Source organism: Schizosaccharomyces pombe (assembly GCF_000002945.2).
Source record: "Schizosaccharomyces pombe strain 972h- genome assembly, chromosome: I".
Classification (NCBI taxonomy): domain Eukaryota; kingdom Fungi; phylum Ascomycota; class Schizosaccharomycetes; order Schizosaccharomycetales; family Schizosaccharomycetaceae; genus Schizosaccharomyces; species Schizosaccharomyces pombe.
In genome coordinates this window covers 506,488-533,721 of record NC_003424.3, presented here as the reverse complement: position 1 = coordinate 533,721, position 27,234 = coordinate 506,488, and the positions used below count along the sequence as shown (strand labels likewise).

Genomic DNA, 27,234 nt, shown 5'->3' with positions numbered 1-27,234 from the left:
GCATTGTAGTTTTTGAACTCAACGACCACGGTTGAATTTGGCCAAGAGCAGCTTTAAGCCTTTTTTTATCTGAAATAGCTTTCTCCATTGTTTTGTTTTGAATGGAAATCCATCCCGGAAAAGGCGGAACGATGAAATTATACGTATAAAGCCATACCTAAAGACAAGAAAAATAATATCGAATTTGTGGACCTTATTCACAATACACCCTCACTTTTCAATTTCAGTTAAAATTTTATTAATTATTTAATCAATAGCTATCCTAGAGAATCCTTATACTTTTGTTTTGAGAAAACAACTCCTAAAAAAGAAATGAAATCAACGAAAACCCAACCCTCACCTGAACGTGAACGAGAGCCTTCTTTTTTTCAAAAACTTTTTGGGAATTTATGTTCTTGCTTTCAAGATGCTTCTATTGATGAGAAACCTACTTACACACCGGCTAAGCCTGTTAAAAAAGCACCCTCAGTCGTGCAACCGCGTAGGGTAAGTCGTACACTGCGCAGCTCAGAATCTGTACATACGAATCACGGTCCCGAAAGGGTATTTGAGTCACCGACACCTGCAAGAACTTCTATTTCTTTGGAGTCAGCAATTAGTCCCAATGGAACTACAAATGAACAAGATATTGCGCAGCAAGGGGACATGATAGATAGCCATGTTCATTTTGGTGAACAACCAACAGAACCCATCGACTTTGCAGATCCCCCGTTACCGGAAGTTAAGCGATATGGAGAGGGCAACTGGCTTTTACCTCCCATAGCAAAAGAAGATGAAGGGAAAAAATGCCTTATTTTGGACTTGGATGAGACTTTAGTTCATTCCTCTTTCAAATACATTGAACCAGCTGATTTCGTTGTTTCCATTGAAATTGATGGATTACAGCATGATGTTCGTGTAGTCAAACGCCCAGGTGTCGATGAATTTTTGAAGAAAATGGGTGATATGTTTGAAATAGTGGTTTTTACAGCTTCTCTTGCAAAATATGCCGATCCTGTTTTGGACATGCTTGATCATTCGCATGTCATTCGTCATCGTCTTTTTCGTGAAGCTTGCTGTAATTATGAAGGAAACTTCGTAAAAGATTTATCTCAGCTTGGTCGTAATCTTGAGGATTCGATAATAATAGACAATTCACCTTCAAGTTACATATTTCATCCTTCGCATGCTGTTCCAATATCTTCATGGTTCAACGATATGCACGATATGGAATTAATCGATTTAATTCCATTTCTTGAACATCTTGCTCGTGTTCCAGATGTTAGTACTGTCCTTAATCTTCAGTTATAATGACTATTGGAAAATTTGTGGCTTTGCGAAGCCTTTCCATTATCTTGGTTTCTACTTCACGACGAAATTTTCATTGAACTTGAACGGTTTCTTTCTTTTTTATCTTTTATTTAATAAATTTTCATCGTTAAAAGGTCTCAAATATGGTTTCATGTTGTTATAAATGCTATTTTTCTTCATTTGGCATATGATTGATCCAGAATCAAAGATGTTTTATTGACGTTTACATGCTTTATTTCTCTTTCCCCTTGTTATGTCCGTCGACCTACGAAAACCTTGCTATTGTACATTTTACTATTTTTTAAAAGAGCGGAACCATTCTTTTTTAAGCCTTTTTGTTCTAAAATTAGATTTTTTAAGAAGTGCTACATTATGATTGTTACTAAATCTTTCCAATGCCAAAGATGTCTGTGCCTATAATTTAACTTCGTAAGGCAAGCAATAAATATTGGGGAAAGTTTCAAGATTTATATTTACCATATAGGTAAGTGGCAAATGCAGGATGAAATCCTGTTTCTTAATTATTAATCAATGACCGGCGAAAAGTATAAAGGAGGTTTGCAGAGAAATGTGTATATTATCATATTTAAATTAGTCAAATATATATTGTAACGTGAATAACAAATCAAAAGGTAGTATTATGCAACACCGCTACAATTTAACAAGTACGTGGAAAAAATGTCCAGAGCATCGAAAATGCCGTCTAAATTGTATTCTAAAGTTAATTTTTGAGAAAATAATATTCAATAATTTGGTGAAACAATATAAAGGACCCGGAACTTTGAAATTAAATAACATTTATTTTAAAGCTTTTGAACCATGGTTTCATAAAGTTTTTTAGCTCTGACCCAAACGGGAGCATTGTCGACGTCCTTCAAAGCCAAAAGACTAGGAATTAGAGCTTCACTAAATGCTTCGGAAGATTCCCTTGGCAATAAAGTAGGAAGATGATCAATAGAAATGACCTCTAAAGGAGGAGGAGTTGTGACACCTTTAACCTCAACTGTAGGATGATCAAATGTAGTGTTTACATTATAAATTGGAATAGGATTGTTAGGATTGGTAGTGTCACAGCTAACATCACAAACAACACGCAATTTACGGTTAGGTACATTTAACGACTCGACGGTACAGAATTTGGGAATAGGCATGCTCAGATAAATGCAGTTAACAAATATGTCTGATTCCGTAATTTCGGTAAAGGGACCACCCTTCTTAGTTTCATTAATGTCCCAGCGAAGAATGTTATCGAAGGGAATACCAATCTTTGATGCTAAATCGCACGCTCCAGTACCACAACGACCAAGAGCCCCAATAACCAGAATACGAGGATACTGGTTGTTATTCTTTTTCAAAGCTAAACGTACTTGACGAGCAACATGGCGAACCAAAGATTTTTCGTTGGGGAACGGACGGATAGCAGGGAATTGTTTGTTAGGATGCAATAATTGATGTGCCCAAACTAAACATGAGATAGCTGATCCAGCAAAACCAGCGTGGTAACCAAAAGCGGCAACACGTCTGCCATTGTCATCTTGCAAAAATTCCAAATCATATAGAAGACCATTGCCAGCGGGGAATCGGGACAAGACTTCACGCCAACCTTCCTGGTTTTTGTAGCAATGAGCAAATTGAATATGAGTATGCTTCAAAGGACTGTTATCATTTTCCGGAAGCTCTTTGAGACCAATAATGTACGCGTCCTTAGGTGCATGTCGCCATGAGCCCTCAGGAACCATGGGGAAACCAAGGCGCTCAAATTCTTTGTCCTTGAAAGCACGTTGGGAAGAGCGCTCAATGGTAATTTGAAATCCAGCATCGGCGAGTATCTTGGCAGTTCTAGGAGTCAAAGCACTGCGCTCTTCTAAAGGTTTGGTTTCAGCACGTAACCAAAGATGAGGAGCAACCATTTTGGAACAGAAAATTAATTAAATATATATTTTTAAATCGAAAAAGTATTTCAACGTTTTTAAAAACTTCCCTTTCTAAGTTAGTCAAAAAAATTTAAACTAACAAAATGAAGACGTGGCGAAGGAGACCAAAAACTTAATCAAATAAGTTTATATACTGCAAATTGGCAAAATAATATAGATCAATCTCGATATAAATGAGATCAAATTTGATGCGGTCAATTTACAGATCAGCAATGATATGAGCAGAAGGGATCTTGATGGATCTAATACGCTACACAGGTTCAGTGGCAGTCACGTTAGCTACCTATCCTAGGCACAATTCACTTGATTTTTACTAGTATGCTTTTAAATAATGAATAATTTTAAAGAAAATGATGAAAAAAGCACTTTTGGTCAGTATGCGGAACTAGATAAAATACTCGACTTGAAAAAAGGGATTCCTGAGGATCCGTGTAGTTTACAGTATTACTTTGACCAAATGGCCATGTGTTTAACAGTGTTCTCACAAATGAATCATTACTATCGTTATGGTGAATACAACAGATGTAAGGGAAATTTTAAAGACTTTAAATGGTGTCTGTCAACCAAGTCGAAGGCTCACGAAGAGGCTCAAGAAGGGCTTCGTAAGCGGCGTCTTCAGCAGTGGATGAAGTTTAGGCAAGGGCCGAATAGTGAAGACATTTGGAAGATGCGTACTTCTCCAAAAAGTAGTGAATAAGTTTTTAACGTTTCGTGCTGTGTTCACCAAACGTCGATATCAATTCTTACGAAGGCATCCATTTGTTGCGTATAACATTGGGGGAATAGCATATTTGATGATGTCTTGGATGTAAAGTTCCTGTATATCCTAGTCTGCTTAACCTTTGAAACTAATTGTTTATAGTTGGCGGGGTACTTCTATTTAATTTACCTTCCAAGTAAACTCTGAGTTCTCTTTAATTTTATGAGTAACTAATTAAACGAACAACAAATTGTTGCTTTGATTTTACAACATTGTTTGGCAGCAGGTTGATTATTTACTCAGGTAAAGATTGCTGATAAACTCGAAGGTGTTGACATCTAAAGTATGGATTAAAGCGTATATGACTTGATGAACCTGTTGATGAAACTTGGCGAATAACTTATGAAATTTGGCCTATGTCGGTGTTAAAACCTTTTTGCATTTGGAAATGACATACTAAATAATTAATACGCAAAATAATTTTGAATACAATGCAATCATGTTTTGTAGATTACGGACTAAAAATCATTTAAAAAAATCAGTTTTACGGAAAGATTGTGTAAATTTTGATCGCATAATGAGCAAGTTTCATAAATAGGTATAACATTCAAACAAGCATATGCGTTTCTTTAATGAAACTATAGAACAAAGTTTCCTTTTTTTAATAAAATTTTTCGACCAATTTCAGAAGGACGAATATACACATGTATGACATACTTTTCGAGTTAAACATTGAAGCAAATTTTTAGTACTCGAACATACAATATTTATCAGCACTAATTTTTTGAACTAGATGCTCTGTTAAGAAAAGTAAAAATAAATCTTTTTTATCTCTATTTTTTTTGTTGATTAGTACTGGTGTAATTACAGTTCATTATTTATCCACTATATCTTAGCCAACTCAAATTTGAATTTATCGTTGCATCTACCTACTTTTACCTTGTAACTGCAACTTTTCTAAATGAACATATTTTGATAAAATAACAATAACACTTCTATCATTCCTTCTGCTCAGACATTAAAAAAATGGATTACTATGATATTGATAGTATCTTGTCTGAAAATCAAAAGGTTCCATGTACTAGTACAGTTTCCATTCCAGGACTAGGCCATGAAGGGCGTATGGTTAGTGAAGTTTATAAAAATAGAACTTGACTTTCTAAACAGTTTAGGTTCCTACGGGCTCTAAAGTTGAACTTCCTTTTTGGCTGGCAGAGGTTTTAGCAATTAAGTAAGTAAAGTTTTTTTTTTTTTTTGGTTTTTTCTGCATGTTACATTATATACATGTAATGTCTTATAGAAAATTGGATAATTTTGCTTATTTGCTTACTTTATAGTTCTTTTGTTAGTATTCATATGCCAGCACCATTTTCTTCTGTAGTACGAAATGCATTAAAGGCGAATCCTAATAGTGTATCTATTCGGGACATAACCACACATTATTACCATTTTGCCGAGAAAATGCTCCATTTGTAAGTCAAACTTTACACGTTTTTCTCAAATTCAAAATCTTACTAACTCATTGTAGAATATCAGACGACAGCTTGGTTCAAATTTCCCTAAACACTTTACGTTCCAGAGCAATGCTGATTGCAGATGCGTCCCTGAATCCTCAAGGTGCTTTACAACAAAACTCACAATTCATTGAGGGTTTGGATGACTTTGAGAAACACAGTATGTTCATTCTAGCCTTTAAAAGATTCAGTAGCTAACAAAAGCTCGTGCTGCCACAGTATTGAGAGTATCACATAATGCCCATCGATCCCTAATAAACTGGCAAAATTCCACTTCGTAGTTGATTGCATGCTGCGAGACGAAATTGCTACCCAGAATAGCACGCTAATCTATATGTGAAACACTAAATGAGTGTTGATCGTAAATCCCTTCTGTTCAAAGAAAAAAGAAAAGAATCCTTAACATATACTTGTTCAATATTACGTTTACTTACAAAATTAGCTTTTGTTTGTCAGATTGACATTTTCATTTATGATTAACTTTATAAAAACTCTAGAAGATTCAAACTATAGAACTAAAAAATGTTAATAAACGAACCGACACTAAAAATTAGAGGTCGATATATAAAGTACATTCAGAAAAAGCGCCTTGTCACAGGCAATCTTCGTCAATGTAGAAACTACGTAGACCGTCGTGATTAAAGTAAAAACATCATGTGAACTAAAATTCGACCTCAAGCTGATCTACTTACCTATACAAAACAGCCTCCTTAACTTCAGTGTATCTAACTAGTTTAAGGTCTTGCAAATACGTTAGAAAAGTTGTTTTAACACGAAAACTTAGGACATGGAAATATATAACTTTAGGTTGTCTATAATCAGACGCATTTCACTTCTTCAAAACCAATGGCATCAGACATATGCTTGTCTTTGAAATTTAATAAATCATCCTAATAATACCCTAAAGTACATATTTGAAGTCTAGTTTTCAATTAAGTTTTGGATACCTTTCATGAATAACCTATAATTATGTTAGTAAAATATTGGCATAGATTTAGGTTAAAAATTTGTTCTCTCAGTTAGCATGAATGGAATTTTAAGAGTCTTTTCTTCATATTGAATCAGACTCGTCATCTAATTATTCCTCATTGAGAACAATTTTTCTCATATCACATACAAACTAAAAGGTATGTATTAAATCCATGATTAAATGATTTAAATACTATAATATCAATATGCTAGACTGCTTCAGTTAACTAATGATGTTAATAATAGGAAAATCCCATAAAAAAAGTTGTGATATTGTAATGGATCAGCATAATTGCAGCACATTTATTCTTCAGCGGAATAGGAGTAAACTATTCCTAGGCCGGTAATTCCAAAAAAAAGTTTTTTTCATCTTTTCCAACACAACATAAACAATTCTTTCAAACACTTACATTTGACTTTTAAGAAAGAAATTTATTGCAAAGTTTAAACTGTATCATAACTAAATTATGTTAGCATAAGTGTTGAAATAACCAAAATACAGAAGGAAACAACTAAACTCAGCAAGAATTTGAAATCATAAATTAATCAGAAACTCTAGTTTGTATTTTAAAAAATGGTCATCAAAGATCAGGAGATTCCATCTGTGGTTATAGACACATACCATTTATTAAAGATACTCAAGTTAGGATTTTAATCTAAGCTTTGTAGTTGGTAAAAATTTGGTTTAGATGCAAGAGAGTCACAGCTTATATAGAAATTTTGTTTAGCAAAAAAGTAGTCCCAACTAACAACGCCGTATACTGGCATAAGGTAATACAGTACAATACATTATCATTTAATCCTTTTTGATAATATAAAAAAATGTATTTTAATCTAGCATGCTTAGTATTTACTACTAAAATCACGAACTATACAGACAGTTTCTGGAAAAGTAAATTAAATGCTCGTGACAGAAAATCAGATTTTATTAAAAGGATGAATTTTATGAAGGTGTACACCAATATGAACGCTTGCAACGAAAAGCGAATATAAAGATTGTTTTAATAGAATTCATATGAATGCTAAAAAGAAATGAGAGCGGATAGACGATTTCGCACCATCAAAAAGTAAGGTCTTACTGCGAAATATAAAACACTTTTGTAAATAAAGGCCCGTAAGAACAATGTGTAAAGATGTAGATTTTCATTTAACTTTGGAATTAGTGGGTATGTTATAGTAAAGACTTGATTAAGTAAATTAAGGATCACCGGCGGAAGTAATACAACATTCAATGCGCTATTTAGAAAACCAAGATAAACTCAACTGCATACAAGTATTAATTTACATTTGAAAGAAAAATTTTCAAAAGAAAGCAAAGTCAAAAAATTTTGGAAAAAAAACAATGGTCTGTTAACGCTTGGCTGTTACCATAAATCAGATGTCACATCACTTCAATAAAATAAAAAGCTCCAGATTTGAATAATTATTTTTTGAAGGCATTTCAAAACTATTCGCGAAATGATTTCAAAGATTTTTGAAACAAGTCCACTAACCAATTTGAGGAGATTGGTTCTTCAGAGTTATCGTTCATTGAAGTCTCGTTGACTTCAACGTCACTAGTGTTGTTTGACGGATTCCCGTCATTATTGGTGCTATAAGGGTTTGCGTTCTCTAAAAAAGCACGAACTGTTTTACGAGTAGTAGATATAGCATCATTTCCAATATCAGAAATCTGGCTCCCGGTGCGAACAGTAGATGGACTAAGAGAAACGGCATCAAGATTAGTAGCCGTTGTCGTAGCGGCAGGACTGATTTGAGAAGTAAAAGAGCCAGAAGGTGAAGAACTGACCAATGGACTTGCTTGCTCATGGCCATCTTTTGAGCTTTTGAGTTCTCTGTGATATTTAGTAGGTGTCTTATTTTGAACGGATGGTGAAGTCGTTTCCCTTGTTTGAAAGATACTATGCACATTAGAAGACGAGTCATTGAGATTTGATGCTTTAAAGTCAGAAGTTTGAGGACTATCGTTCAATGATTGTCTTCCCATATATGGCGGCGGGTGAGAGAAAACGGAATACGGCGATGATGAATAAGATTGGTTATTTAAGGATTCCAAAGACTCACTAGAGTTAGGTGAATCATTCGCATATTCCAAAAATTGTGACTCATCGGCATTAGAGTCATCGCTATCAGTGTCTATAAAAGTATTATTAGTATCTTCAAAAACTAACCGATTCTCTTCAGTGGGTTCATTATCATAATAAATAAGGTTGGGATCATATTCATCATGCTCATTTTCGTAATGTCGATCATCGCGATAAACTTCATCTTCTTCAAAATCATTTTCGCCATAGTATTCAGGTGCGCGAGGAAAGTGACTGCGTCCAGTTTTTCCAAAATGTCGACCAGGATAACGGCTACTTTGATCGTAAGTAGCTTGATCCTCCAGGGAATATTTGAGCTTGGAATCTGGCAAGTCCTCGATGATACGAAAATGACTGGACTGACTAGATCTAGTAGCATCTGAACTCACTGTTGTAGTACTTATTCCATCCTTCGATGGAGACACAACGCTGTTAGCATCATCGGTATTATAGGAAGCACTCTCGGAGTCAGATGGAAGGCTATCAATGTCGACAGCGATGCATTGTTGAACACGGTCATTAAAATGAATATGGCGCTTGGAGTGAGATGGATATCGTTGACTAAACAGTGCAGACCGGATGGTGGCATGATTACGATTCGAAAAAATATCGCCTCTGTTTCTGGCTAAAAGACTGTCGAATCGCCTAATTTGAGGCCACGGGGTTAGATCACGACCAGAGAGAAGCAATTCCTGAGGAGTTCGTCGTTTTAAAATAGGTTTTTTAGCGAGAGAACTACCAGAACTCGTTTCACTATGATTAGCTTCATCATCGTTTGTTTTATGGGTTAATGGCGTAACACGAGGTGCTTTGCTTTTCTCTTTCTCCTTCTCTTTCTTTCGATGTGAATGATGCCTAGACGGCATAGAGGTATGAAGAAGAGGTCCATATAGCCATGTAACGTCACATTCCTTCAACCAGTTTAAGGTTTCGGGGGATATGGTTTTTAGTTTGAATTTGTGCTTCATCCAAGTTCGCCAAGAAGCATTTTCCAAACGAATGCCATTGTCATAATTAGCTTTGGTTTTGGTAATTTCACGCCAGCTGGCCCATATGTCGGTCTCTTTCCAGTCATAAGACAAATAATCGACTTGAGTTAGAGCATTTTTCCGAATATCATTATCGTCGGCTCCAGTAGTAAGAAGTTGTAGCCTAAGATAAGGGGTGATGTGAGGGTCGAGCGGCCGCTCATTATCTGGAGCAGCTGGCTTGTAGAATGCATTCGATGAAGCACTGATGGAAGTAGAAGGTAGGCTAGAGGGTTTGAATGCTGCATCAGCATCGTCTTCAGGGGATGAGACAATTGGAGAAGTTTCTTCATGAGTATTCTTTGTCTGAGAACGATCGCTATCTTTCAATGGCTGAAACGAAGGTGAAGAGGTAAAGTACCAGGTTGTATCGTCAGCATCCACGTCCTTAGTAGGCCTAGGAGAAGCCAATCCATCCTTACTGACAGCAGACGAAGAGGCACCACGATGATTATCGAAAAAATCGTAAGATAAATACGTTTCATTAAGAGAGTAAGAATTTTGATGAGAATTAGTGTATGCAGGGTTTATGTGGATTGGAACACTACTTTGTTGCCCCACGGCATCAAATACGGAGGAGTCTTTGGAAAATGGAATCGCTGTGGAGTAAGTATCATTGTTAGAGTGATTCATGCCATCCAATTGCATGCGCCTGGAAGGAAAGTCTGATATATGATTATGTTGGGTGTCCTGTTCTGAAATAGGATAATTGGAGTTCTCAGTCATTAGAGATTCATTTCCTTTGCGAAAGGGGAAATACAAATCGTTCATGTTGTCACTAAACTCCCCATTTGGCAACTGATAAGTCTGAAATTCATCGTTGACAGAGTTCACCGAATCATTAAAGGAGGGTGAGCTATAATTTCGACGCAAAAACGGCTTTTCTTTACTCATACTCATCCGGGAGATAGTCTCCTTCACCATACATTGATCATTGGCATCAGGTTTGTTAGACATGCAAACAAATTACCAACACAATTCGTGATGGCTAACTCCCTAAATGCAACAATTGTATCCAGGACGTAGATGTTTCAAGTTTCCAATATAATTATAGCTTTGATAAATAGCTATACAGCAATTCTCAATACGGATTGTCGTTACCACAAAAATAGTTGTTATTGGCAGCAATTAGAAAAAATGTGAGCGACTCTTACTTATACCCCTCTCATCCGAGGAAGGGTGTTGTATTATTTTGTACTTTTAGAAATAGTGAATGTTGCTGTGTTTGGCCGAGATACAAAGTACTTCGTTCACTGATGCAACAACCTCGTTAATGACTGGAAGATGATCTGGGGGAAATGGATATGTACTTTACAAAGGAACTGGAGGAAAAGTGGGGAAGGTATAGAAGGACTGACAACCAAAAAGTCAATTGCAATAACGTGACTACTGTTGTTTCAAGGGGATCTTTGAAAAATAGCCCCTAATAAACAATGAAAGAGTAATAGAACAAAGCTAAATTTTTTTAACGTACTGTAAAAACTCGTACGAACGTAAAGTTATTATTTACTATTTCTCAACTTTTTTAACTTTTTAATGAGGGCAACTTTACTAACAAAAAATCAACGAATTAGAACGTGTTGCGTTGTGTACATAGCGAGAGTTAAAGAAACGACTTTTTGTTTGAAAGAGCTGGGCATAGCTGGGGAATCAAGATTTAAGGTATGTAAACATTCATGCCTTGCTAAGAGTGGTTGGTTGAGTTTAAAGAAAGTAAGCAAACACTTGTTGATGAATTGTGGAGGAGTTTTCTTGCTTAGAAAAATAATAAAAATAAAAAAGATATGAGTTTGTATGGATCAGCTGGTACTGGAGTTTTGATTATTACTTGAAGAGCGCTTTTTTTTTAAACCGGTTTGGGCTTAACATATGTGTTTGGAACTTGAAACAAAAATAGATTAATAGTTTCTTCTGAAAAAAAAATTCTGGAGGTCCTTTATTGCTTTAGCAAAGATAAAGCACATAAAGCTTCATTGAACCACTTAGATAACCATTTTTGAACATAAACTTTTGACGGATTTAGATACTATATCAACAAAAGAACAAGAAATAATTGACAATGCTTTTTTGATTTAAGCCATCTTGCAGTTAGATGAGGGGTACATGTGAATGATGGTTTGTGCATTGATGGAGTACCACAGAGTAGAAATTTACTTGATTAGTATTGAATATACTTTTGAAGTTATCCAAACCGAAGGATTTGATGCATCAGAAACAATAGCAAAGTAACTTCGATAAAGTACTCTCAAATTTAGTGGCATATATGTGTGCTTCCTGTTCGCCTTTATTGAATTGTGGTATGGGACAATGTGGTTATTTTGATTTCTTAGTTTTCCAACCTTTTTTTTTTTTTTTTTAAATTTTTGAACACCACCGTAGTCATAATAGCACCGACTCAGCGTAATCAAATTTTTTCTTATTATTCTTGATAAATTTCACGAATGATTACATTCTCATTTATTTATCACTCATGAAAACACATTACAAACTAGATGTTTTAACGGTTTTCAAACGTAGCTGCTGTAATACAATATCTGGGGTAACCATGTTCTTCTCGACAAAAGTGAGATTAATCATATCATTTCTGTCGGTCCTCTCAATTGCCTCTTCTTCTGTTGCGCATAATCCTGAAACCAAGTGACGATGCGCAACACGAGCACGGGCCACTGAGTGCTCTACAGGGAGGTATGCCTTAATGTCATATAATTTGCATGCGTCTGACCATGGAGGTTTGTTGAGCAAAAGGTAATTACCTTCAAAAATTAAAATTCGATTTTTGGGCTCAACGCAAATATCGTCGACTACAGGGTCACCAATTGCATGATCAAATGAAGGGGCATAGAGCTCTCTGTCAGTGATCTTTTTCATAAGCCGAACTAAGGAGTAGAATAAGTCTGCATCAAACGTCCATTCTGCTCCACGAAGAGCCCGGGCCTTTTCTGGGTTGTCGAATCGATCAAGCTCTTCCAACGAATAATGAAAGCCATCCTTTAAAAAATGTTAGCCAGAATCACAAAAAAATCGTATTATCATTTCATTTCCATTTCGCATAGTAACAGAAAAACTTACCATTGGAATTATTTTTACGATCTCCGATCCAAATCTTTCATTCCATGCCTTTGCGAGAATAGCACATAATGTTGACTTGCCTGAACCAGGACCTCCAGCCAAACCGATTAGAACTCGTTGCTGGTGCTTCAACAATTCAACTGCACGGTTGTAAAGTTCGTCATAAGACGATACATCTGGGGCATCTACTTGTAAAGCCATTTTATCATACAGCAGATGAATGAGTAGCGTAAGGGATGAAATAATCAAACAATAAAGTTAAATATGAGTTTTGCAATAAAAGAGAGGGAATTAAAAGAAAAAAAAAACAATAAATTTCAATTATACAGCTAATCTATGATAACACGATTAGCATCAAATATCTCTCATACCAAACTAGATGTTTATTATAATTGATCTTCTGTTTACCAGTACGTTGTAAAGGTAAACACTCACTTACAAATGATTAATTCCCGATTTGAAGATAAATTCACAATAACTTTTGATGGAGAGAAGACAAGTGTGGGGATCTCATGCTCAAAGCCGAATCCCTTTTAAGTTTCGAAATTCCAAGCATGAGTCCAATTCGCACAATACGCAAAGTTGCGTTTGCTTCGCTTTACAAGCTGGATAGAACGATTTCTAAGCTACTAAATTATAGCGCAGCAAAGGATAAATCCGTAGGAGTCTGTTATTTTTAAAAAATGCAATACAACTTCAGCATCCTCAACATATATTGCAATGTAACGTTAATATGCACAATCAAAAATTTACCAATTTGAATGAATAGCATTGCACTACGTTACATTCAACGTTCTTGAGTTCTGTTGCTATACACTCCAAGACACTTGTGGAGCATGTGAGATATAAAATTAAGAGAAGTCTCAGATACCACTGATTCAATTTCGAAATACCGATATTTACATTAAATAATAAAAACAAAATTTAAAAAATAGTTATAATTTCTCATATTTATCACACTCCTCAATTGCTTGGAGGCCCATTACTTTATTGCAATCTCCAACGGCCTTCCTATCTTAATTAAGGATGACGGGCGCAGTAATGTTATATCGCTAATTTACTGAATGCTGTAAAAAACTAGTCATCCTTTAAAAAAACCGTTAGACCGCTAAACTGTTATTGGTGAAATAGACTGTTTCGAATATTACTTTGTTACACATCAAATGTATAGTGCCTTTTTGCAACCTGTTCCTTTTTTTTTCGCCCAGCTCCGTTATTCCGTGATGCGGAACCCTAGTTCCAGCAACTATGGACTCGCTCTTGCCTATTGGAAAGTATGATCGTAGGTTAGCGGCCTTGGCAATGTTATCGGGATCGATTGTTGCAAAAAAACATACGCAGTGCAAGAGGTGCATTAAAAAAAATAAAAAAAATAAAAACGGCTTAACCATTTCTTATACAAACTTCTCTTTTTGAAAGATTATCCTTACACCTTTTTTATTTACATGTATAATCCAAACCAGCAACTAATTACATATCGAAATAAATGCAAAACAGATAAACAAATGGAAACCAAAAAACCGTTCAAGCATGTATCCCAGCTTCTAGTCGTGCATCCACCAACTTTTCATCATCATTTTTGTTAAACATACAAGCACCCTACCCGTTCTCTGCCGTCTGTCTCATGCCGTCCCTTCCACCTGTACTCCCTAACTGACTACTTTCTTTCTCGCTAACTACTTCTTGCCTGCTATCTGATATTCCTTCCTCAGTTAAAGGGGGACGGCATCTTCTTTCCAATTTCCATATCCCACATCCCACAACCTTGTTTCGAATATACTGTGAACACATATCCTTCACCATCGAACACTGGAATTTCCATATTGTGTATGGAAAACAACTTTATTTGTCTAGCTGTACATCATACTTGCATAAGCTTCAGACTGCTTTGTTGTGGCCTCCCCAAAACTTTTTCTTCGTAAATCTAGTAATACCGGATTACGTTTTAGTCCCTTAATTGGCGTTTACTGCTGAAACCGCATTTCCGATTCGCTTGCCACTATTGCCTTCCCTATTTTATTCGCTACCATCCACCTTAAGCTAGCTTTGTGATTTGTTAGGGAAAAACAGTCACATTTTCGACAAACAGAATTTCTTCTCATATCAGATGAGATAAAGATGGCCGAAAACACTCAAGACTGACTTGCACTATATATAGCAGGCACTGCTCTCAAACACTACTGACTCATACAACTCACCAACATTTAATATTGGACGTTTTGAACATAAATTTAAAGTTGTTTTGAAAAATAATTTCATTGAATAAAGCAATTCGTTTTGTGTGCTATAAGACTACATAACTCTGACACGATTTTTTTCAACCACGTCTTGATTGTTTATTGTCGATACATAGTTGAATCGATTTTTCCTTTCATCGAGTGTACATAGTTATTGTCATCTTATTAACCCGGTTTACAAATTTCCTTGCGTTACCCTTACACACTTTTTAACGTCATTTACGTATAAGGAGATTTAAAGGCAAAGCTGTTATTTTTTTTTATATAGATCAGATAAAATCTGAAACTTTGAAAACTCCCTGCCATCCCCCAAAAACACTGAAAACGTACTCAAGCCTTTTACTTGATACGTTTTGAAAACAAATCTAGTTGGATTTGTGATACAGATATTTTGTTAGATCTTGACGTGATTTGTCATCTGATTTTTTTCTTTTTTCTTTTGTTTTCCCTAAAATGAGTGTCTTCCGTCGCTCCGTTCAATGCGTTGGCGTTTTGCCTTCAATTTTGGCTCAACGCTCTTCTCTTCTTGCCCGTCCAGCGAATTTACAGTTTCTCAAAACGAACTCGTCAAAATTCGTCCCTCAAGTCACCGCAAACGTCTCTCGTCGTATGTACCATAAGAATGTTTTAGACCATTACAACAATCCTCGGAATGTGGGTACTTTGCCCAAAGGTGATCCCGATGTGGGTATCGGCTTGGTAGGTGCTCCCGCCTGTGGCGATGTTATGCGCCTTGCTATTCGTGTCAATAAGGATGGTGTTATTGAGGACGTAAAGTTCAAGACCTTTGGTTGTGGTAGTGCAATTGCCTCGTCATCCTACGTTACCACTATGGTCAAGGGCATGACCCTTGAGGAGGCTTCTAAAATTAAAAACACCCAAATTGCCAAAGAGCTTTGCTTGCCTCCTGTAAAACTTCATTGCTCCATGCTTGCCGAGGATGCCATTAAAAGCGCTGTAAAGCATTATCGCTCTAAACAATTAACGCCTGTTGGTACAACTGCTGGCGCTATTGAGTCTGCTACCGCTTAGAAACTTGATTGTAAAGTCATAGCTTTCATCTGTTTAAAAATCTGCTAATTTCCGCTCCGCTTTTTGACCCCGCCTCCTAATTTTCTACCCGGTCCTTTTAATTCCTAAACTGCGTACATGTAAACAGTGTTTTCCACATAAGATTGCTTGTCGACTTTGGCGTAAACATATGGTCTATGTGTTTGCTTGCATTCTTCCTCCCATTTAGCAATATATATTGATTAATGTTTCTGCACTATATGTATCTGGACTAAATTGATGCAAGTGCTTTCTTTCAAAATGCTGCTGATGCTTATTTGCTTGTTATTGTGGTTATAAAAATCATTACTCTGTACATTTTCCCCTTCCTTTTTTTTTAGTTCCTGCTATAGCATTTTATTCGAATCTTTATACGTCTAATGAAAAATAATTTAGAGTCTTTTATTTCTAAACTATAAGCTGTTTCTGTGTTTGCTTAAACTTTAGTAGTATACATGAATATCATCTTCTAGCTATTAAACCATGTAATATAAATGTTCATATATATTCATTGTTTCGTTGCCCATCACGCAAATAGTCAGAAAGGACTGTCTTGCCTATATTAAACTCATTACCAAAACCGTTTGCCACACCCAAATTTAAGGGTACCATAACTTGATTGTACGATCGTATCCTGATGAGATAAATCTGTCTCCGTAACCGTCAACACTCATAACCTTTTCTTCGTGTCCCACCATACTTTTAATCAATGAGCAGTTCAACGGGTTCCAAAGCTTTACGCAGCCATCATAACCACTCGTAGCGATGAATCTGTTAACACCTGATTCAATATAACGAACGTCTGAAACAAGAGAAGAATGTGCGGGAATAGTATGTGCCAATGACACTTTCCGCAAGTCCCATATTTTCACAGTATCATCGGCTGAAGAAGTTGCAAGTTGGTAGCCGTTTGGACTCCAAGCCATCGCGACAATTTGACGAATATGTTCATCTAATACCATTATTGATTTGCCTGATCGAAGATCCCAAATCCGACCGATAGCATCATTACCACCTGAGCTAACTAACGACCCATCTGGCTGACAGGCGATTGAAAAAATCCCTTCCGAATGACCTTCTTGCATAAGCAACTCAACGCCTGTATGTACATCCCATAACCGCCATGTAGTGTCGAATGAGGCAGAAACTAAGTAATCACCACTTGGATGAAAAGCAACTCGACCAACACGAGCCAAATGTCCTTCCAAACGTAACAGTGGAGTAGATTGACTTGCTTTCCACAAACAAACAGTATTGTCTGCGGCTCCAGTCGCTAAAGTCAGCTGCTCAGAATCTGCATCCCATGCCTGACATAGAGGATACCAATCCAAACCAGAAACTCGGTCGGTATGGCCGCGAAACAATTGAACCTCTGAGAGGTTATCAGAATTCCACACCTTGACCTGGCCACCCCAGCTTCCGCTAGCAAAATGATTTCCATTATTACTGAATCTAACAATGGCTATTGGTCGCTCACCACCTATCTGAGAGCCCATCAATTCAGCCTTTTGTAAATGTTCGATTGAAGACTTTCCGGAAAGTACAATTTCAGGTACTGGAATCTCGGAAATTTCCCGTTCTTTTTTTAATCTGAGCTTTGCCTTTTCCAAGGAGTAAAGAGCTATTTTTTTACGAGCAACTAATAGTTCGTGACTTCCTTGAACATACGTCTCCTTCTCAATATTTTCAGAAGCCCCTTGGTCTACATCTAATGGATTGTCTCCTTCTAGGGACTTTTCGATCATTAATTGCTGAAGCCTTTGGCGTCGGGCTAAGGCATCTTCACCAAAATAAGTTATGGGTTCACCATAACGACGCAGATATTCACGAACTTTGGAATCTTCATAAGGAATTTTAAGAGCCTTAATGCGATCCTTTTCCTTTTGCTCCGCGTAATAAGCTGCTTGTTCTTTTGTAAACCGCGTTATCCCTTCTGAAAACGGTCTTGTTTCTAAAGTTTTTTATTAGTTTAAAATTTAAAAGGAGGAGTTAATGCTTCTAGTAGCAACGTACCTAATTCACCAAGTGAAATGCCCTCGTTTTCATTCATGTTAACAATCTCGTGTAACACTTACCTCTAATGTAAACTACTATTTTTTACGCACTATCGTATTTAGCTTTTTGTAAATTGTTCGAGCTTTGCGCACTTCGGTATACTGTGATATAACGCATATGTTCAGTTCAAGTATGTTTCCACATTTGATTCTACCTGCAATCGGCTCATCTAAAGTTAGGACTATGGTGCTACCATTTGCTTTTGTGGGGTTTTTTATTTTTCCAATATGTTTAGCTTCTTTGTTAGACTGGAATGATGTATGCTCTTGAACCTAATTTCTCTTCAATTCTAACGGACTTCCTTTGTAGGCATATGAATATCCTAAATATTCGTTTGAATGGAGTAATGTGTCAATATTAGAGGGCGACATTGACTCAATTAAAGAAAAAACTGAAAAAACTAAATTATCGTCATTATTCTATGCTGGAAAGCATGAATATTTTTGTGTATATCCCAATGCGTCTCTTATAAAACAAAATAGCACAACCGAACCAAGCTATGATTTACAAGAATTGCGGATACAAGGGACTGAAAAAATCAATGAGCTTGCTAATGTATTTTTAATCGAGGTACGAGTTCTAATTGTTTTATTTGTCTTAAACAAACCAACTTTACTAAAAGGTCATTATTTGACATGTCCATAAAAATTTTAGAATTAATGACTACTTTTAGTACATGTAGTGTTTTTCAAGCTAATCATTGTATTAGAATCGTGGTTATTGGACTTATGACTATGTCTACGGTCAACACGTGCGTCAATATCATTTGGAGCCGCAGCAAGGTTCTGACAAAGTCCTTGCTAACCCTATGTATATACTTGGTACGGCACCTAACACTCAAACTAAAAAGAATTTGGAAGAAAATTGGGCTATTGGATTTGTTGAAGGTAAAGCATATTTGCAAACAACTTTCCGAAATGGGACTATGTGCGACATTACTAAGAGACCAAGACACGTAATTCTAAGTTATGAATGCAGTACAAATTCGGATACTCCTGAAATTACTCAATATCAAGAAGTTTCAAGCTGTGCATATTCAATGACTATTCACGTTCCCGGTTTATGCTCATTACCTGCTTTCAAAATTCAAGAGGACATACCCTCTGAAAAAATTGTGTGCTATAATGTAATTAAAGAAAAATCAAACGAAGTCGACCATAAGGATTCCCAGCACGTTGTTGATGAAGTTGCTCAAACATCTCCGCCTGAGGTGAAGGAGGTAGAGACGCAATCAAGTTAGTTCTACCTAACTTACTACATGTATTAAGTCTACGGTTTAAGTGAAACTCTAATAACATAAAGTGATGATATTTGATGACACAAATACTCTTGGATTCTATCCCTGTTCCTCTGTTTAGGAAAAAAATGTTAAACCGAAGATAAAGCACTTGAAAAACAGTCGGCGTGTCAATGAACGCAACTGCGCAATTAATGGAGTCATCTGTATTATTGTCTAACGACTTGAATTTTATTGTCTTTTTGAAACTTTTGGAATTCTGCTTCGAGCTGCTTATACTGGTCGAGCAAACCATTCATGGCTGTTTGAATCTAATATTTTGATTAGTACATCAAGACCAAAAATTCATCTGACAATAAAGGGTCAAAATAAAAAAATTCCTTACCCCTTCTTGAGTAGTTTTAAGGATAGGCACAACAGTTCCCACCGTTCTCTCCACTAGCACTCCATGGATCATTCGAAAACAACGTCGATTATTATCCATGGAGTTTAATGTGTCCATAACAAGTCTTTTTAGTTAGGTATTTAATTTAAAAATTTTTTATGTATCACATACTTATGTTCGTCAGCATCGGTTTCCAAATCGACAATCTTCTGCGCAATTTGTTGTAACCGAGACTTATATGAATTGTACTGCGTCTGTAGAACTGGAACTGGTCAACTATTTTGTATTTTAAACTCATCCACAGTACATACTCTGCTGCCGAGAAGGTTGTTCAGCCATTCTGCTTTTTTGTATACTCAAAAAATGTTGGTGGATTATACATGTTATATCTAAAACGTATACGAATTTTAGTGCGTAGCAATCATTGTTGCTGTAATGATAGATAACAAGCGCTATGGATTACGGTAAATCTGTAATTAATTAGACTCTGAGTATAATTTTAAAACAGTAATTAAATGTTTGTGTATTTTAAAATTAATGTAATAGTTAAACTATATTAGTCTAATTTTTAAATGCCTATCATTTGCACTATACGTATATCAACTTGATTAGCTCAACCTGTGAGATAGAAGGGTATATTTTTTTAACGATTTCAGCGTTTTACTTATTTTATTGCAGTTACGACAGTATTTAATAATAATTAAAAGAAAGGCGGAATCTTTCAATGTGCTAAATATGCTTCAGTTATCCCACCTTATCTTGTAAGAATTGTAAATCAAGATCTAGTCACATAATGAAAATAATATCTGTTTTATTAAGGCTGCAGGCAGAGCGCACCAAGTATTTAAACTAATGTATTCGTAATCTATAAGTCAATTTCTAACTCAATATCTTAACTCACACCAAAAACCCATCAAAGCTTAATATAAATCTTTTATCTTTTTTCTATTAACCTGATAGCATCATTCAAGCTTCTTTGAAAGTAAATTTTAGTTTTTAAGTCATGGAACAAAATTCTCTAGAGCACAATTCATCACTCTGTGACAATTCATATGATAAATTTGTCAAACAAGGAAAAACGTATGAAAGTAAACAGCACGATTTAGAGGCTATACGTCCAGTTTTAAATAACGATACATGTCTCCTAGAAGATAAAGACTACCGCATACAATTACGCTGGAATTCTTCTCTTTTGCCAGTCTTAAAATTTCGCTTATTGTTAGATTATCTGCAGTATAGCATTCCACAGAAGATTCCGAAGATATACTGTTTTTTATAACTTCAGGTTCCATTGATTTAATCCAGGGCATCCCACTTACTGAAGAAAAATTTGTCGCTATAACGGTATCTCCTTTACGAAGAAGGATTTTCATAATCCCAGTAACGTCTTTTGTGTTAGTGAAAGCTACTACCCATGATACTGATTTATTGTGCTCACGTCTTTGCGAATTTACAAATTTCGCAAGCTCAATCGCAGCTTCTTTATTGTGTGCTCCGTCAAATAAAATATCACCCAAAGAAGGAACCGAACGAATGTCAAGCCTTCCAGGCCAAGATGTATTTTTTACACCATTTTGTACATGGGGAAGCATAATTGAAAATGACGAAGAAAGGATATCGAGAGCAGTTACTGCACAAGCCAAATTTTGTCCTTGATAATCCCCCTTCAATGGAGTACTAAAAGTATTGGTTCCCCAATTTGGAGTATTGATGATCCACTCATTTTTGTTTTCACCTGATTTTCCTTTTGCCAAATAAAACGGATGTGCCCTCGTTTCCTCTGCACTTAATTTTAATTGATTTAGGACGTTAACTTCATTTAACCCATCAACCACGCACGGAACATTCTTTTTAAAGATCCCAGCCTTTTCTTTAGCAATAGCCTCTAAGGTATTTCCTAAAAATGCTTGATGGTCCAAGCAAATACGTGAAATTATTGAAAGAACTGGTTCTTCAAATACATTAGTAGCATCCAAACGACCACCCATTCCTGTTTCAATTACAGCCACACGAACACCTGAATGATGAAAACATTGGAACGCAGTAGCAGTTAACAATTCAAATTCCGTCGCTTTTGTACGAAATCTTCTATCCACTTCAATCACCTGCTTCCAACAAGTATTAAATATCTCTTCACTAGCAATCTGACCATTTATGCTTATGGTATCTCTTGGCTCTAAGAAATGAGGACTTGTATAGCGTCCTGTTTTAATAGCAGCTTGCAAAAGACTCGTGTATATATAGCTACAAATGCTACCTTTACCATTAGTCCCAGCAATTTGTACAGCACAAAACGATTCCTGTGGATTGCCAAGGTGCTTCAAGAGCTGTAGCATACGCTGAAGACCTAGCTGAATAGGCATCCTACGTGAGCGATAGTAAAGGAGGAATTTTAATGCTGTATTATTAAAAAATAATGATTCTTTACCTTTATAAGCTCGTAAAAACTTTAAAAGTACTTGGTCATGTGAATATGTTTTGCATGTGGAAGCGAAGATAATACGTTTTCTGTTGCAAATTAGTATGTTAGTAAAATTCTCAACAGAAGCAATTAGTTATGTCTCTGACGAGGTAAATTTTAGATAAAAAGAATATGTTTTATAAAAGTTATTTTATTCGTATGCTGCATAATATCATTCTTTACTTAGGTTTCAAACATACCTATGAAGAAAACCTTAAAACAATAGCGATTTCATGAATATTATAAGAATAATTTAATTCGTTCTAGTTTAATAAGCATCATTTATAGTATGTGAATGCCAGTCAATAAAGTATTTGTGATATTCAAGTCAACTGAACAACGTTGCCTCCGCCATCTACTGGTTACTACAAAATGACTGATTATATCAAAGATAAAGCTATAGCAGCTGATTTTTCTTCAGTTCAATTTCGTTTTGATAACTATTTAAAGCAAAATTTTAATTTCGGAAGGTCTGCCTTGCTAAACTCTGGAAATGGACGCGATTCTGGATCGAAAATGGGTAGCGTGGTTTGCAAGCATTGGTATGTATATATAAAGAAGAGTAATATGAATATATATTTCATGTATTTTTCTATTTGTTTTTGTTTCTACCTTCATGATAACTAATATTATATAAGGCTTCGTGGACTTTGTAAAAAAGGTGAACAGTGTGATTTTTTACACGAGTACAATTTAAAAAAGATGCCTCCATGTCACTTTTATGCAGAGCGCGGCTGGTGTTCTAATGGCGAAGAGTGTTTATATCTCCATTTGGATCCCAGTAAACAAGTTGGTGTCTGTGCCTGGTATAATATGGGATTTTGTCCTTTAGGACCTATATGTCGAGGCAAACATGTACGAAAACCAAGGCCTTGCCCAAAATATTTAGCTGGGTTTTGTCCGCTAGGCCCTAATTGCCCAGATGCTCAGTAAGTTTTTTGAAGAATTATAGTGTTGACTTTCTCTTTCTATTACTAACATGTTCTAGTCCTAAACACTCTGAACCTCCGCATCCTCCTCAAAAGCGGAAAGACTGGTAAAGGATGCGTTTTTTAATGTGTCACTGTATATTAGGTAATGAAATCAAGTTATCAATGGAGTATATGCAATTAGTGATGCCGTACATTGATTATTGAGATTTTTTTTTATGGAATAAAATTAATTATCGACGTTGGGTTTGTCTTGGTTGCGGCGAACCAAATCGACACATAATCGGGATAATAGAAGTATTTAGAAACCGAAAAATAAGTTTTAAATAATAAGTCTCCCTTTTACATATGTTTTTTGCAACATAGAAGGAAAAGAAAATTTAGGAACTTAAGTATCGTTTACCAGTATGTAAAACGCTTACGTAGAGCGCCATCGTAATGTATCAAGGACGGTTTATTCATTTAATCATTCATACGTTATTCGTAAAATATTTGCTACTTTCCAGTTATGTTTCTTATTTTTTTGTAATTTACTTATCTGCTGTATTCAATTTTGCAAACTATAAAAACAATATGGATCTTTTATATGACAATGAACTTCTAGTTTTTTATAATCAAAAACACCTTTCTTTAGCGTACAAATGATTAAGGTTTCATTAATGGGAAATTGCCAACAAGTTTTACACTGGACTTTGTAAAGTTGAGCAAAAAATCCTATGTGTAGTAAAGCGTAAGATGAACACTGAAGTAATGAAATAGTGTTGTATTTATCAAAAATCCATTAATAACTTAAAGTCGCTTAAGGCTTGATTTACCGATAAAAATTTTACTGAGCTTTTGACTCGCCGAAGAGTGGTGTAGATTCGTTAGGGTAGCAGCATTTGATACGAACCATCAAGTTAGGAAAATCAGCAGCCCTCCAAAAAAGCCAGTGAAAACTGGGAAACTTTGTATCAAAACTTTTGAAAAAAGATCCAAAGACGGTATAGAGATACCCTTAGAAATTTGAAGATCAAGATCTTCGTATACAATTGAAATTGGCAAAGTGTACCAACGGGAACGAAATCTTAATATAATACGAGTAGAAGATGGATGATATAGAAGACTCTTTGGATCAGTGGAAATTTGCCCAGTATGTAAACGATGTGTGAAAAAAATTAATGACTAACTCTTTAGATGCTTTGGTGACAAGGGTGATGTGGAAGACATCACTGAAGGTATTGGTTTTGAGTAGTTCTCTCATAAAAGAGTTCTCTTTTACTTTAATCACTGAATAAATGACTAACAAGTTTAGCCGATATCATTTCAGCAGTAGAATTCGACCACACAGGTGATTATCTAGCAACCGGCGATAAAGGTGGCAGAGTCGTTCTTTTTGAGCGAAATCATTCGAAAAAGGGTTGTGAGTATAAGTTTTTTACTGAATTTCAAAGTCATGAACCCGAGTTTGATTATCTCAAGTCCTTAGAAATCGAAGAAAAGATCAATAAAATTCGCTGGTGCAAGAGGACTAATCGAGCGCATTTTTTACTCTCAACGAATGATAAAACTATAAAATTGTGGAAACTATATGAAAAGAATTTGAAAGTCGTTGCCGAAAATAATTTGTCGGACAGTTTCCACAGTCCTATGCAAGGACCTTTGACAACACCTTCGCAACTTCGACTCCCACGACTCAACCATCATGACATGATTATCGCTGCATATCCACGACGTGTTTACGCTAATGCACACGCATATCATATTAATTCGATTAGCGTTAACTCTGATGCAGAAACTTACATTTCCGCTGATGATTTACGTATCAACTTATGGAACTTGTCCATCTCCGATCATTCATTCAACATAGTTGACATTAAACCTGAAAATATGGAAGAACTTACGGAAGTTATTACTAGTGCCGAGTTTCACCCGATAAACTGCAATCATCTCATGTATAGTAGCAGCAAGGGAAATATCAAACTCTTAGATTTGCGTCAATCTGCGCTCTGCGATAATCCATGTAAGCTTTTCGAGGATCAAGAAGATCAAGATTCCAAGAGTTTCTTTTCTGAAATCATCTCTAGCATTTCAGACGTTAAGTTCTCACAAAATGGCCGCTATATTCTTTCAAGAGATTATTTAACTCTTAAGATATGGGATGTCAACATGGAAAAAGCTCCCGTTAAAACTATTCCATTGCATGATGTTTTGCGATCAAAGTTATGCGATCTCTATGAAAATGACTGTATTTTTGATAAATTCGAGTGTACCTTTTCTGGTGACGACAAACACGTTTTATCAGGAAGTTATAGCAACAACTTTGGGATTTACCCCACAGATAGTTCTTTGCCTGGCGATAGAGGACAGATAGTTTTGCAAGCCGACAAGGCTGCATTTAGAGCCAGAAAATCTGCTGCAAATAACGTTCCAAAGTTGAATGCTGTGAAAAATAATGATTGGCGGTCACAACCTCAAGCTGCGATGGGATCTGCTTCTGTTGGCCTTGATCCTGATAACCTGGATTACAATAAGAAGATATTACATGCCAGTTGGCATCCCTTTGAAGACTCAGTTGCCATCGCCGCTACTAATAATGTACGTTTGCTTATCAACTTTTTGTTTACTAATGTTTCAATAGCTTTTTGTTTTCTCTAAGCTCTAATGTCCTTATGTGGAGTTTGGTTTGTTTTTATGATCTACGGATAGACTGAACATAGTTCCTTTTTTATTGAACTTCCGGGAATAAGAGTTTTCTTACCTTCTTCTTTCAGATTGTATTCTTATATACACACACCATTTTAACCATTAATGACAGAAATAAAGTTTTTAGGACTAATGATAAAAGGGTGCTTTGTTTATCTCCCTTCATGTATGCCGTGAATCGATACATATGTACTTTGCTATCCACAGTATTTTTCTTTTTCTCTTTTTACGTGTTCCTTTTTAATCTTGAAATTGTGGTGATGCATCGTAAATTTCAACGTTTTTTCAATATCTCACAAAGTTTTTTTCTCTTGTTGAAAAAAATCTGAATTTGAAATCGTAAAAGTACTTTTCAGGTTAAGCTTCACCATTAATTTACCTTCAGCTCTTTTTTGTTGAACAACGAGTAATAATGTGTTAAGTTTTCTATATAAATGACGGGAGATCGATTGCAAAAATATGACTAAATGTCATAAAGTCTTTGGTTCACTAAAAAGGCTACAATTATTTTTACTAAGGCATGATTCATCAATGCATAAGAAATGATTATTTATACGTATTTTGCACCTGAAAAAAAAACCTAGTAAATTGAGGGAACATTAGTAGCTATAGTAAAAAGAGTAGAAAATCAAATGTAAAGCGAATATATGTATAAACTGAATCATATAGAGTATACCAACACTTAGACTCAATAGGATCTTAAATGCTGAATGACTTTTCTAAAGAATGAAAGAAGGGGAATAGTATAATTTTCGAATGAAGCAATGCGACTGATAAAAGAAACTCCTCACAAATTAGGATATTAACTGAAGAATATGAGTTGAAGAGACAAAGCGAGCAAACAGTGAAAGACGATAATTCCGAACAATAAAAGTTTGCACAAATTTGATCCGGCTTGCTGACAGATAGGATATAAATTTCTAGTTAAAAACACAATGGAAATTAACAAACCAATCCCTGTAAGTACATATTTGACAATATGGGAGGCCAAAGTAGATAGCAATCCAAACGGAGGAGTTGCTAAAGAAACGGGAAGCCAAACAATGTTAGCATATCCATATAAACACAGACAGTCGAGTAACTTAGGGTTGCATTTGTTCCACACTAGGATACCCCATAACAAAACGGCGATAATGGTAGTGTAACCATAAATAATTGATGCTGCAGAGATCAACTTTTTTATAGAATAGCCACTTGTACCATGCCCTGTGGCATAACGAGCGTATTCGGTAATTGAGTTGGAAAAGAATAGAGCCTGTATAACCGTAGTGGTTATCCAAAAAGGACCGTATAAATCGGGACGATCATCTACAACATCAAAGAAATTTACAGTGGGAATAAGAGTATGTATACATCGTTGAACCACATCTTTAGTTTCCACGTTAAATGAATCTTTGATGGTCCATGGCGTCTCTTGCATGGATGCGCGACGAGATTGTAATCTAGGGGCCGGAGGCTTTGTAATGGGAGTTCTCTGCTTATAAAGGTCTTCAGCCTCAAATGTTGTACGACCTAGGTCAGCTTCCGAGTCAATTTCAATCTCATGTGCCATAGTGGTGGTTGGATACTTGTAATGGCTTAGGGTGAACAAAGAAGTTTACTTATTG

The 27,234-nt window shown here is 35.8% G+C and overlaps 14 protein-coding genes, 16 long non-coding RNA genes and 5 other non-coding genes across 35 annotated transcripts; 17 read left to right on the top strand and 18 right to left on the bottom strand.

Moving 5' to 3' along the window:
- Positions 1-5: 5 nt before the first annotated feature.
- On the top strand, positions 6-1,928 carry psr1 (NLI-interacting factor-like phosphatase Psr1). Its single transcript, NM_001018373.3, has one exon. It carries the CDS (start codon positions 313-315, stop codon positions 1,288-1,290), a length of 978 nt encoding a protein of 325 aa, NP_592973.1. The 5' UTR covers positions 6-312; the 3' UTR covers positions 1,291-1,928.
- Positions 1,741-3,443, bottom strand: lys3 (saccharopine dehydrogenase Lys3). The gene has a single exon (NM_001018372.3). The coding sequence runs from the start codon at positions 3,198-3,200 to the stop codon at positions 2,094-2,096; it is 1,107 nt and encodes a 368-aa protein (NP_592972.1). The 5' UTR covers positions 3,201-3,443; the 3' UTR covers positions 1,741-2,093.
- Positions 2,525-3,138, top strand: SPOM_SPNCRNA.2219. The gene has a single exon (NR_191587.1). It is a non-coding gene; the product is annotated as a non-coding RNA (long non-coding RNA).
- A 96-nt stretch (positions 3,444-3,539) lies between the features above and the next one.
- Positions 3,540-4,555, top strand: SPOM_SPAC227.17C (uncharacterized protein). Its single transcript, NM_001018371.3, has one exon. The coding sequence runs from the start codon at positions 3,556-3,558 to the stop codon at positions 3,919-3,921; it is 366 nt and encodes a 121-aa protein (NP_592971.1). The 5' UTR covers positions 3,540-3,555; the 3' UTR covers positions 3,922-4,555.
- SPOM_SPNCRNA.2218 lies at positions 3,620-4,285 on the bottom strand. Its single transcript, NR_191586.1, has one exon. It is a non-coding gene; the product is annotated as a non-coding RNA (long non-coding RNA).
- A 290-nt stretch (positions 4,556-4,845) lies between the features above and the next one.
- On the top strand, positions 4,846-5,940 carry psf3 (GINS complex subunit Psf3). The gene is made up of 5 exons (NM_001018370.3): positions 4,846-5,049; positions 5,097-5,155; positions 5,262-5,396; positions 5,453-5,598; positions 5,658-5,940. Exons 1-5 carry the CDS (start codon positions 4,951-4,953, stop codon positions 5,717-5,719), a joined length of 501 nt encoding a protein of 166 aa, NP_592970.1. The 5' UTR covers positions 4,846-4,950; the 3' UTR covers positions 5,720-5,940.
- snoZ lies at positions 5,181-7,081 on the bottom strand. Its single transcript, NR_151023.1, has one exon. It is a non-coding gene; the product is annotated as a primary transcript for snoZ3,Z4,Z5,Z7,Z8 (long non-coding RNA).
- snoZ3 lies at positions 6,009-6,098 on the bottom strand. Its single transcript, NR_197114.1, has one exon. It is a non-coding gene; the product is annotated as a small nucleolar RNA Z3 (small nucleolar RNA).
- snoZ4 lies at positions 6,248-6,335 on the bottom strand. The gene has a single exon (NR_197113.1). It is a non-coding gene; the product is annotated as a small nucleolar RNA Z4 (small nucleolar RNA).
- On the bottom strand, positions 6,447-6,531 carry snoZ5. The gene has a single exon (NR_197112.1). It is a non-coding gene; the product is annotated as a small nucleolar RNA Z5 (small nucleolar RNA).
- On the bottom strand, positions 6,686-6,785 carry snoZ7. Its single transcript, NR_197111.1, has one exon. It is a non-coding gene; the product is annotated as a small nucleolar RNA Z7 (small nucleolar RNA).
- Positions 6,919-6,996, bottom strand: snoZ8. Its single transcript, NR_197110.1, has one exon. It is a non-coding gene; the product is annotated as a small nucleolar RNA Z8 (small nucleolar RNA).
- Positions 7,082-7,261: 180 nt separating the features above from the next.
- Positions 7,262-7,490, top strand: SPOM_SPNCRNA.2217. The gene has a single exon (NR_191585.1). It is a non-coding gene; the product is annotated as a non-coding RNA (long non-coding RNA).
- Positions 7,310-10,645, bottom strand: reg1 (protein phosphatase regulatory subunit Reg1). Its single transcript, NM_001018369.3, has one exon. The coding sequence runs from the start codon at positions 10,474-10,476 to the stop codon at positions 7,855-7,857; it is 2,622 nt and encodes an 873-aa protein (NP_592969.1). The 5' UTR covers positions 10,477-10,645; the 3' UTR covers positions 7,310-7,854.
- Positions 7,903-8,472, top strand: SPOM_SPNCRNA.2216. The gene has a single exon (NR_191584.1). It is a non-coding gene; the product is annotated as a non-coding RNA (long non-coding RNA).
- SPOM_SPNCRNA.2215 lies at positions 8,677-9,264 on the top strand. The gene has a single exon (NR_191583.1). It is a non-coding gene; the product is annotated as a non-coding RNA (long non-coding RNA).
- Positions 9,512-11,794, top strand: SPOM_SPNCRNA.2214. The gene has a single exon (NR_191582.1). It is a non-coding gene; the product is annotated as a non-coding RNA (long non-coding RNA).
- On the bottom strand, positions 10,956-13,092 carry yfh7 (uridine kinase). Its single transcript, NM_001355982.2, has 3 exons — positions 13,028-13,092; positions 12,589-12,922; positions 10,956-12,507 (listed from the first exon to the last, which is right to left on the bottom strand). Exons 2-3 carry the CDS (start codon positions 12,787-12,789, stop codon positions 12,001-12,003), a joined length of 708 nt encoding a protein of 235 aa, NP_001342927.1. The 5' UTR covers positions 12,790-12,922; positions 13,028-13,092; the 3' UTR covers positions 10,956-12,000.
- Positions 12,296-12,865, top strand: SPOM_SPNCRNA.2213. The gene has a single exon (NR_191581.1). It is a non-coding gene; the product is annotated as a non-coding RNA (long non-coding RNA).
- SPOM_SPNCRNA.2212 lies at positions 12,977-13,435 on the top strand. Its single transcript, NR_191580.1, has one exon. It is a non-coding gene; the product is annotated as a non-coding RNA (long non-coding RNA).
- A 92-nt stretch (positions 13,436-13,527) lies between these two features.
- On the bottom strand, positions 13,528-14,465 carry SPOM_SPNCRNA.658. The gene has a single exon (NR_151022.1). It is a non-coding gene; the product is annotated as a non-coding RNA, possible alternative UTR (long non-coding RNA).
- SPOM_SPNCRNA.2211 lies at positions 13,609-13,939 on the top strand. The gene has a single exon (NR_191579.1). It is a non-coding gene; the product is annotated as a non-coding RNA (long non-coding RNA).
- A 305-nt stretch (positions 14,466-14,770) lies between the features above and the next one.
- On the top strand, positions 14,771-16,306 carry isu1 (Fe-sulfur cluster assembly protein Isu1). Its single transcript, NM_001018367.3, has one exon. The coding sequence runs from the start codon at positions 15,279-15,281 to the stop codon at positions 15,855-15,857; it is 579 nt and encodes a 192-aa protein (NP_592967.1). The 5' UTR covers positions 14,771-15,278; the 3' UTR covers positions 15,858-16,306.
- Positions 16,218-17,928, bottom strand: rna4 (Prp4 family U4/U5/U6 small nuclear ribonucleoprotein complex subunit). Its single transcript, NM_001018366.3, has 2 exons — positions 17,889-17,928; positions 16,218-17,826 (listed from the first exon to the last, which is right to left on the bottom strand). The coding sequence occupies exons 1-2, from the start codon at positions 17,923-17,925 to the stop codon at positions 16,475-16,477; spliced, it is 1,389 nt and encodes a 462-aa protein (NP_592966.1). The 5' UTR covers positions 17,926-17,928; the 3' UTR covers positions 16,218-16,474.
- Positions 17,929-18,082: 154 nt separating this feature from the next.
- Positions 18,083-19,755, top strand: yos9 (putative misfolded glycoprotein sensor Yos9). Its single transcript, NM_001018365.4, has 3 exons — positions 18,083-18,188; positions 18,240-18,500; positions 18,640-19,755. Exons 1-3 carry the CDS (start codon positions 18,114-18,116, stop codon positions 19,168-19,170), a joined length of 867 nt encoding a protein of 288 aa, NP_592965.4. The 5' UTR covers positions 18,083-18,113; the 3' UTR covers positions 19,171-19,755.
- pfd2 (prefoldin subunit 2) lies at positions 18,801-19,920 on the bottom strand. The gene is made up of 4 exons (NM_001018364.3): positions 19,864-19,920; positions 19,724-19,814; positions 19,553-19,676; positions 18,801-19,478 (listed from the first exon to the last, which is right to left on the bottom strand). Exons 1-4 carry the CDS (start codon positions 19,889-19,891, stop codon positions 19,377-19,379), a joined length of 345 nt encoding a protein of 114 aa, NP_592964.1. The 5' UTR covers positions 19,892-19,920; the 3' UTR covers positions 18,801-19,376.
- A 419-nt stretch (positions 19,921-20,339) lies between these two features.
- On the bottom strand, positions 20,340-22,038 carry fol3 (folylpolyglutamate synthase). The gene has a single exon (NM_001355981.2). It carries the CDS (start codon positions 21,913-21,915, stop codon positions 20,662-20,664), a length of 1,254 nt encoding a protein of 417 aa, NP_001342926.1. The 5' UTR covers positions 21,916-22,038; the 3' UTR covers positions 20,340-20,661.
- SPOM_SPNCRNA.2210 lies at positions 20,356-22,035 on the top strand. The gene has a single exon (NR_191578.1). It is a non-coding gene; the product is annotated as a non-coding RNA (long non-coding RNA).
- A 319-nt stretch (positions 22,039-22,357) lies between the features above and the next one.
- yth1 (cleavage and polyadenylation specificity factor complex subunit Yth1) lies at positions 22,358-23,312 on the top strand. Its single transcript, NM_001018362.3, has 3 exons — positions 22,358-22,555; positions 22,652-22,942; positions 23,002-23,312. The coding sequence occupies exons 1-3, from the start codon at positions 22,386-22,388 to the stop codon at positions 23,051-23,053; spliced, it is 513 nt and encodes a 170-aa protein (NP_592962.1). The 5' UTR covers positions 22,358-22,385; the 3' UTR covers positions 23,054-23,312.
- Positions 22,429-23,365, bottom strand: SPOM_SPNCRNA.657. Its single transcript, NR_151021.1, has one exon. It is a non-coding gene; the product is annotated as a non-coding RNA (long non-coding RNA).
- A 103-nt stretch (positions 23,366-23,468) lies between these two features.
- Positions 23,469-23,737, top strand: SPOM_SPNCRNA.2209. Its single transcript, NR_191577.1, has one exon. It is a non-coding gene; the product is annotated as a non-coding RNA (long non-coding RNA).
- A 91-nt stretch (positions 23,738-23,828) lies between these two features.
- On the top strand, positions 23,829-26,200 carry pab1 (serine/threonine protein phosphatase PP2A regulatory subunit B-55 Pab1). Its single transcript, NM_001018361.3, has 4 exons — positions 23,829-24,074; positions 24,119-24,159; positions 24,237-25,519; positions 25,563-26,200. The coding sequence occupies exons 1-4, from the start codon at positions 24,031-24,033 to the stop codon at positions 25,584-25,586; spliced, it is 1,392 nt and encodes a 463-aa protein (NP_592961.1). The 5' UTR covers positions 23,829-24,030; the 3' UTR covers positions 25,587-26,200.
- On the bottom strand, positions 24,985-25,440 carry SPOM_SPNCRNA.2208. The gene has a single exon (NR_191576.1). It is a non-coding gene; the product is annotated as a non-coding RNA (long non-coding RNA).
- SPOM_SPNCRNA.2207 lies at positions 25,542-25,960 on the bottom strand. Its single transcript, NR_191575.1, has one exon. It is a non-coding gene; the product is annotated as a non-coding RNA (long non-coding RNA).
- On the bottom strand, positions 26,117-27,189 carry yip5 (Rab GTPase-binding protein). Its single transcript, NM_001018360.3, has one exon. It carries the CDS (start codon positions 27,177-27,179, stop codon positions 26,430-26,432), a length of 750 nt encoding a protein of 249 aa, NP_592960.1. The 5' UTR covers positions 27,180-27,189; the 3' UTR covers positions 26,117-26,429.
- Between the last annotated feature and the right edge of the window lie 45 nt (positions 27,190-27,234).

Coding starts and splice junctions, on each gene's coding strand:
- psr1 (NM_001018373.3), top strand. CDS start 313: ATGAAATCAACGAAAACCCAACCCTCACCTGAACGTGAACGAGAGCCT.
- lys3 (NM_001018372.3), bottom strand. CDS start 3,200: ATGGTTGCTCCTCATCTTTGGTTACGTGCTGAAACCAAACCTTTAGAA.
- SPOM_SPAC227.17C (NM_001018371.3), top strand. CDS start 3,556: ATGAATAATTTTAAAGAAAATGATGAAAAAAGCACTTTTGGTCAGTAT.
- psf3 (NM_001018370.3), top strand. CDS start 4,951: ATGGATTACTATGATATTGATAGTATCTTGTCTGAAAATCAAAAGGTT. Junction 5,156..5,261: donor GCAGAGGTTTTAGCAATTAA/GTAAGTAAAGTT, acceptor CTTACTTTATAG/TTCTTTTGTTAGTATTCATA. Junction 5,599..5,657: donor GGATGACTTTGAGAAACACA/GTATGTTCATTC, acceptor GTGCTGCCACAG/TATTGAGAGTATCACATAAT.
- reg1 (NM_001018369.3), bottom strand. CDS start 10,476: ATGTCTAACAAACCTGATGCCAATGATCAATGTATGGTGAAGGAGACT.
- yfh7 (NM_001355982.2), bottom strand. CDS start 12,789: ATGGCTTTACAAGTAGATGCCCCAGATGTATCGTCTTATGACGAACTT. Junction 12,508..12,588: donor TCGTAAAAATAATTCCAATG/GTAAGTTTTTCT, acceptor CATTTTTTAAAG/GATGGCTTTCATTATTCGTT.
- isu1 (NM_001018367.3), top strand. CDS start 15,279: ATGAGTGTCTTCCGTCGCTCCGTTCAATGCGTTGGCGTTTTGCCTTCA.
- rna4 (NM_001018366.3), bottom strand. CDS start 17,925: ATGAATGAAAACGAGGGCATTTCACTTGGTGAATTAG. Junction 17,827..17,888: donor CATTTCACTTGGTGAATTAG/GTACGTTGCTAC, acceptor AAAAAACTTTAG/AAACAAGACCGTTTTCAGAA.
- yos9 (NM_001018365.4), top strand. CDS start 18,114: ATGGTGCTACCATTTGCTTTTGTGGGGTTTTTTATTTTTCCAATATGT. Junction 18,189..18,239: donor CTTTGTTAGACTGGAATGAT/GTATGCTCTTGA, acceptor CTTCCTTTGTAG/GCATATGAATATCCTAAATA. Junction 18,501..18,639: donor CTAATGTATTTTTAATCGAG/GTACGAGTTCTA, acceptor TCATTGTATTAG/AATCGTGGTTATTGGACTTA.
- pfd2 (NM_001018364.3), bottom strand. CDS start 19,891: ATGGCTGAACAACCTTCTCGGCAGCAGA. Junction 19,815..19,863: donor ACAACCTTCTCGGCAGCAGA/GTATGTACTGTG, acceptor GACCAGTTCCAG/TTCTACAGACGCAGTACAAT. Junction 19,677..19,723: donor ACCGATGCTGACGAACATAA/GTATGTGATACA, acceptor CTAACTAAAAAG/ACTTGTTATGGACACATTAA.
- fol3 (NM_001355981.2), bottom strand. CDS start 21,915: ATGCCTATTCAGCTAGGTCTTCAGCGTATGCTACAGCTCTTGAAGCAC.
- yth1 (NM_001018362.3), top strand. CDS start 22,386: ATGACTGATTATATCAAAGATAAAGCTATAGCAGCTGATTTTTCTTCA. Junction 22,556..22,651: donor AGCGTGGTTTGCAAGCATTG/GTATGTATATAT, acceptor ATATTATATAAG/GCTTCGTGGACTTTGTAAAA. Junction 22,943..23,001: donor CCTAATTGCCCAGATGCTCA/GTAAGTTTTTTG, acceptor AACATGTTCTAG/TCCTAAACACTCTGAACCTC.
- pab1 (NM_001018361.3), top strand. CDS start 24,031: ATGGATGATATAGAAGACTCTTTGGATCAGTGGAAATTTGCCCA. Junction 24,160..24,236: donor TGTGGAAGACATCACTGAAG/GTATTGGTTTTG, acceptor TAACAAGTTTAG/CCGATATCATTTCAGCAGTA. Junction 25,520..25,562: donor CCATCGCCGCTACTAATAAT/GTACGTTTGCTT, acceptor ATGTTTCAATAG/CTTTTTGTTTTCTCTAAGCT.
- yip5 (NM_001018360.3), bottom strand. CDS start 27,179: ATGGCACATGAGATTGAAATTGACTCGGAAGCTGACCTAGGTCGTACA.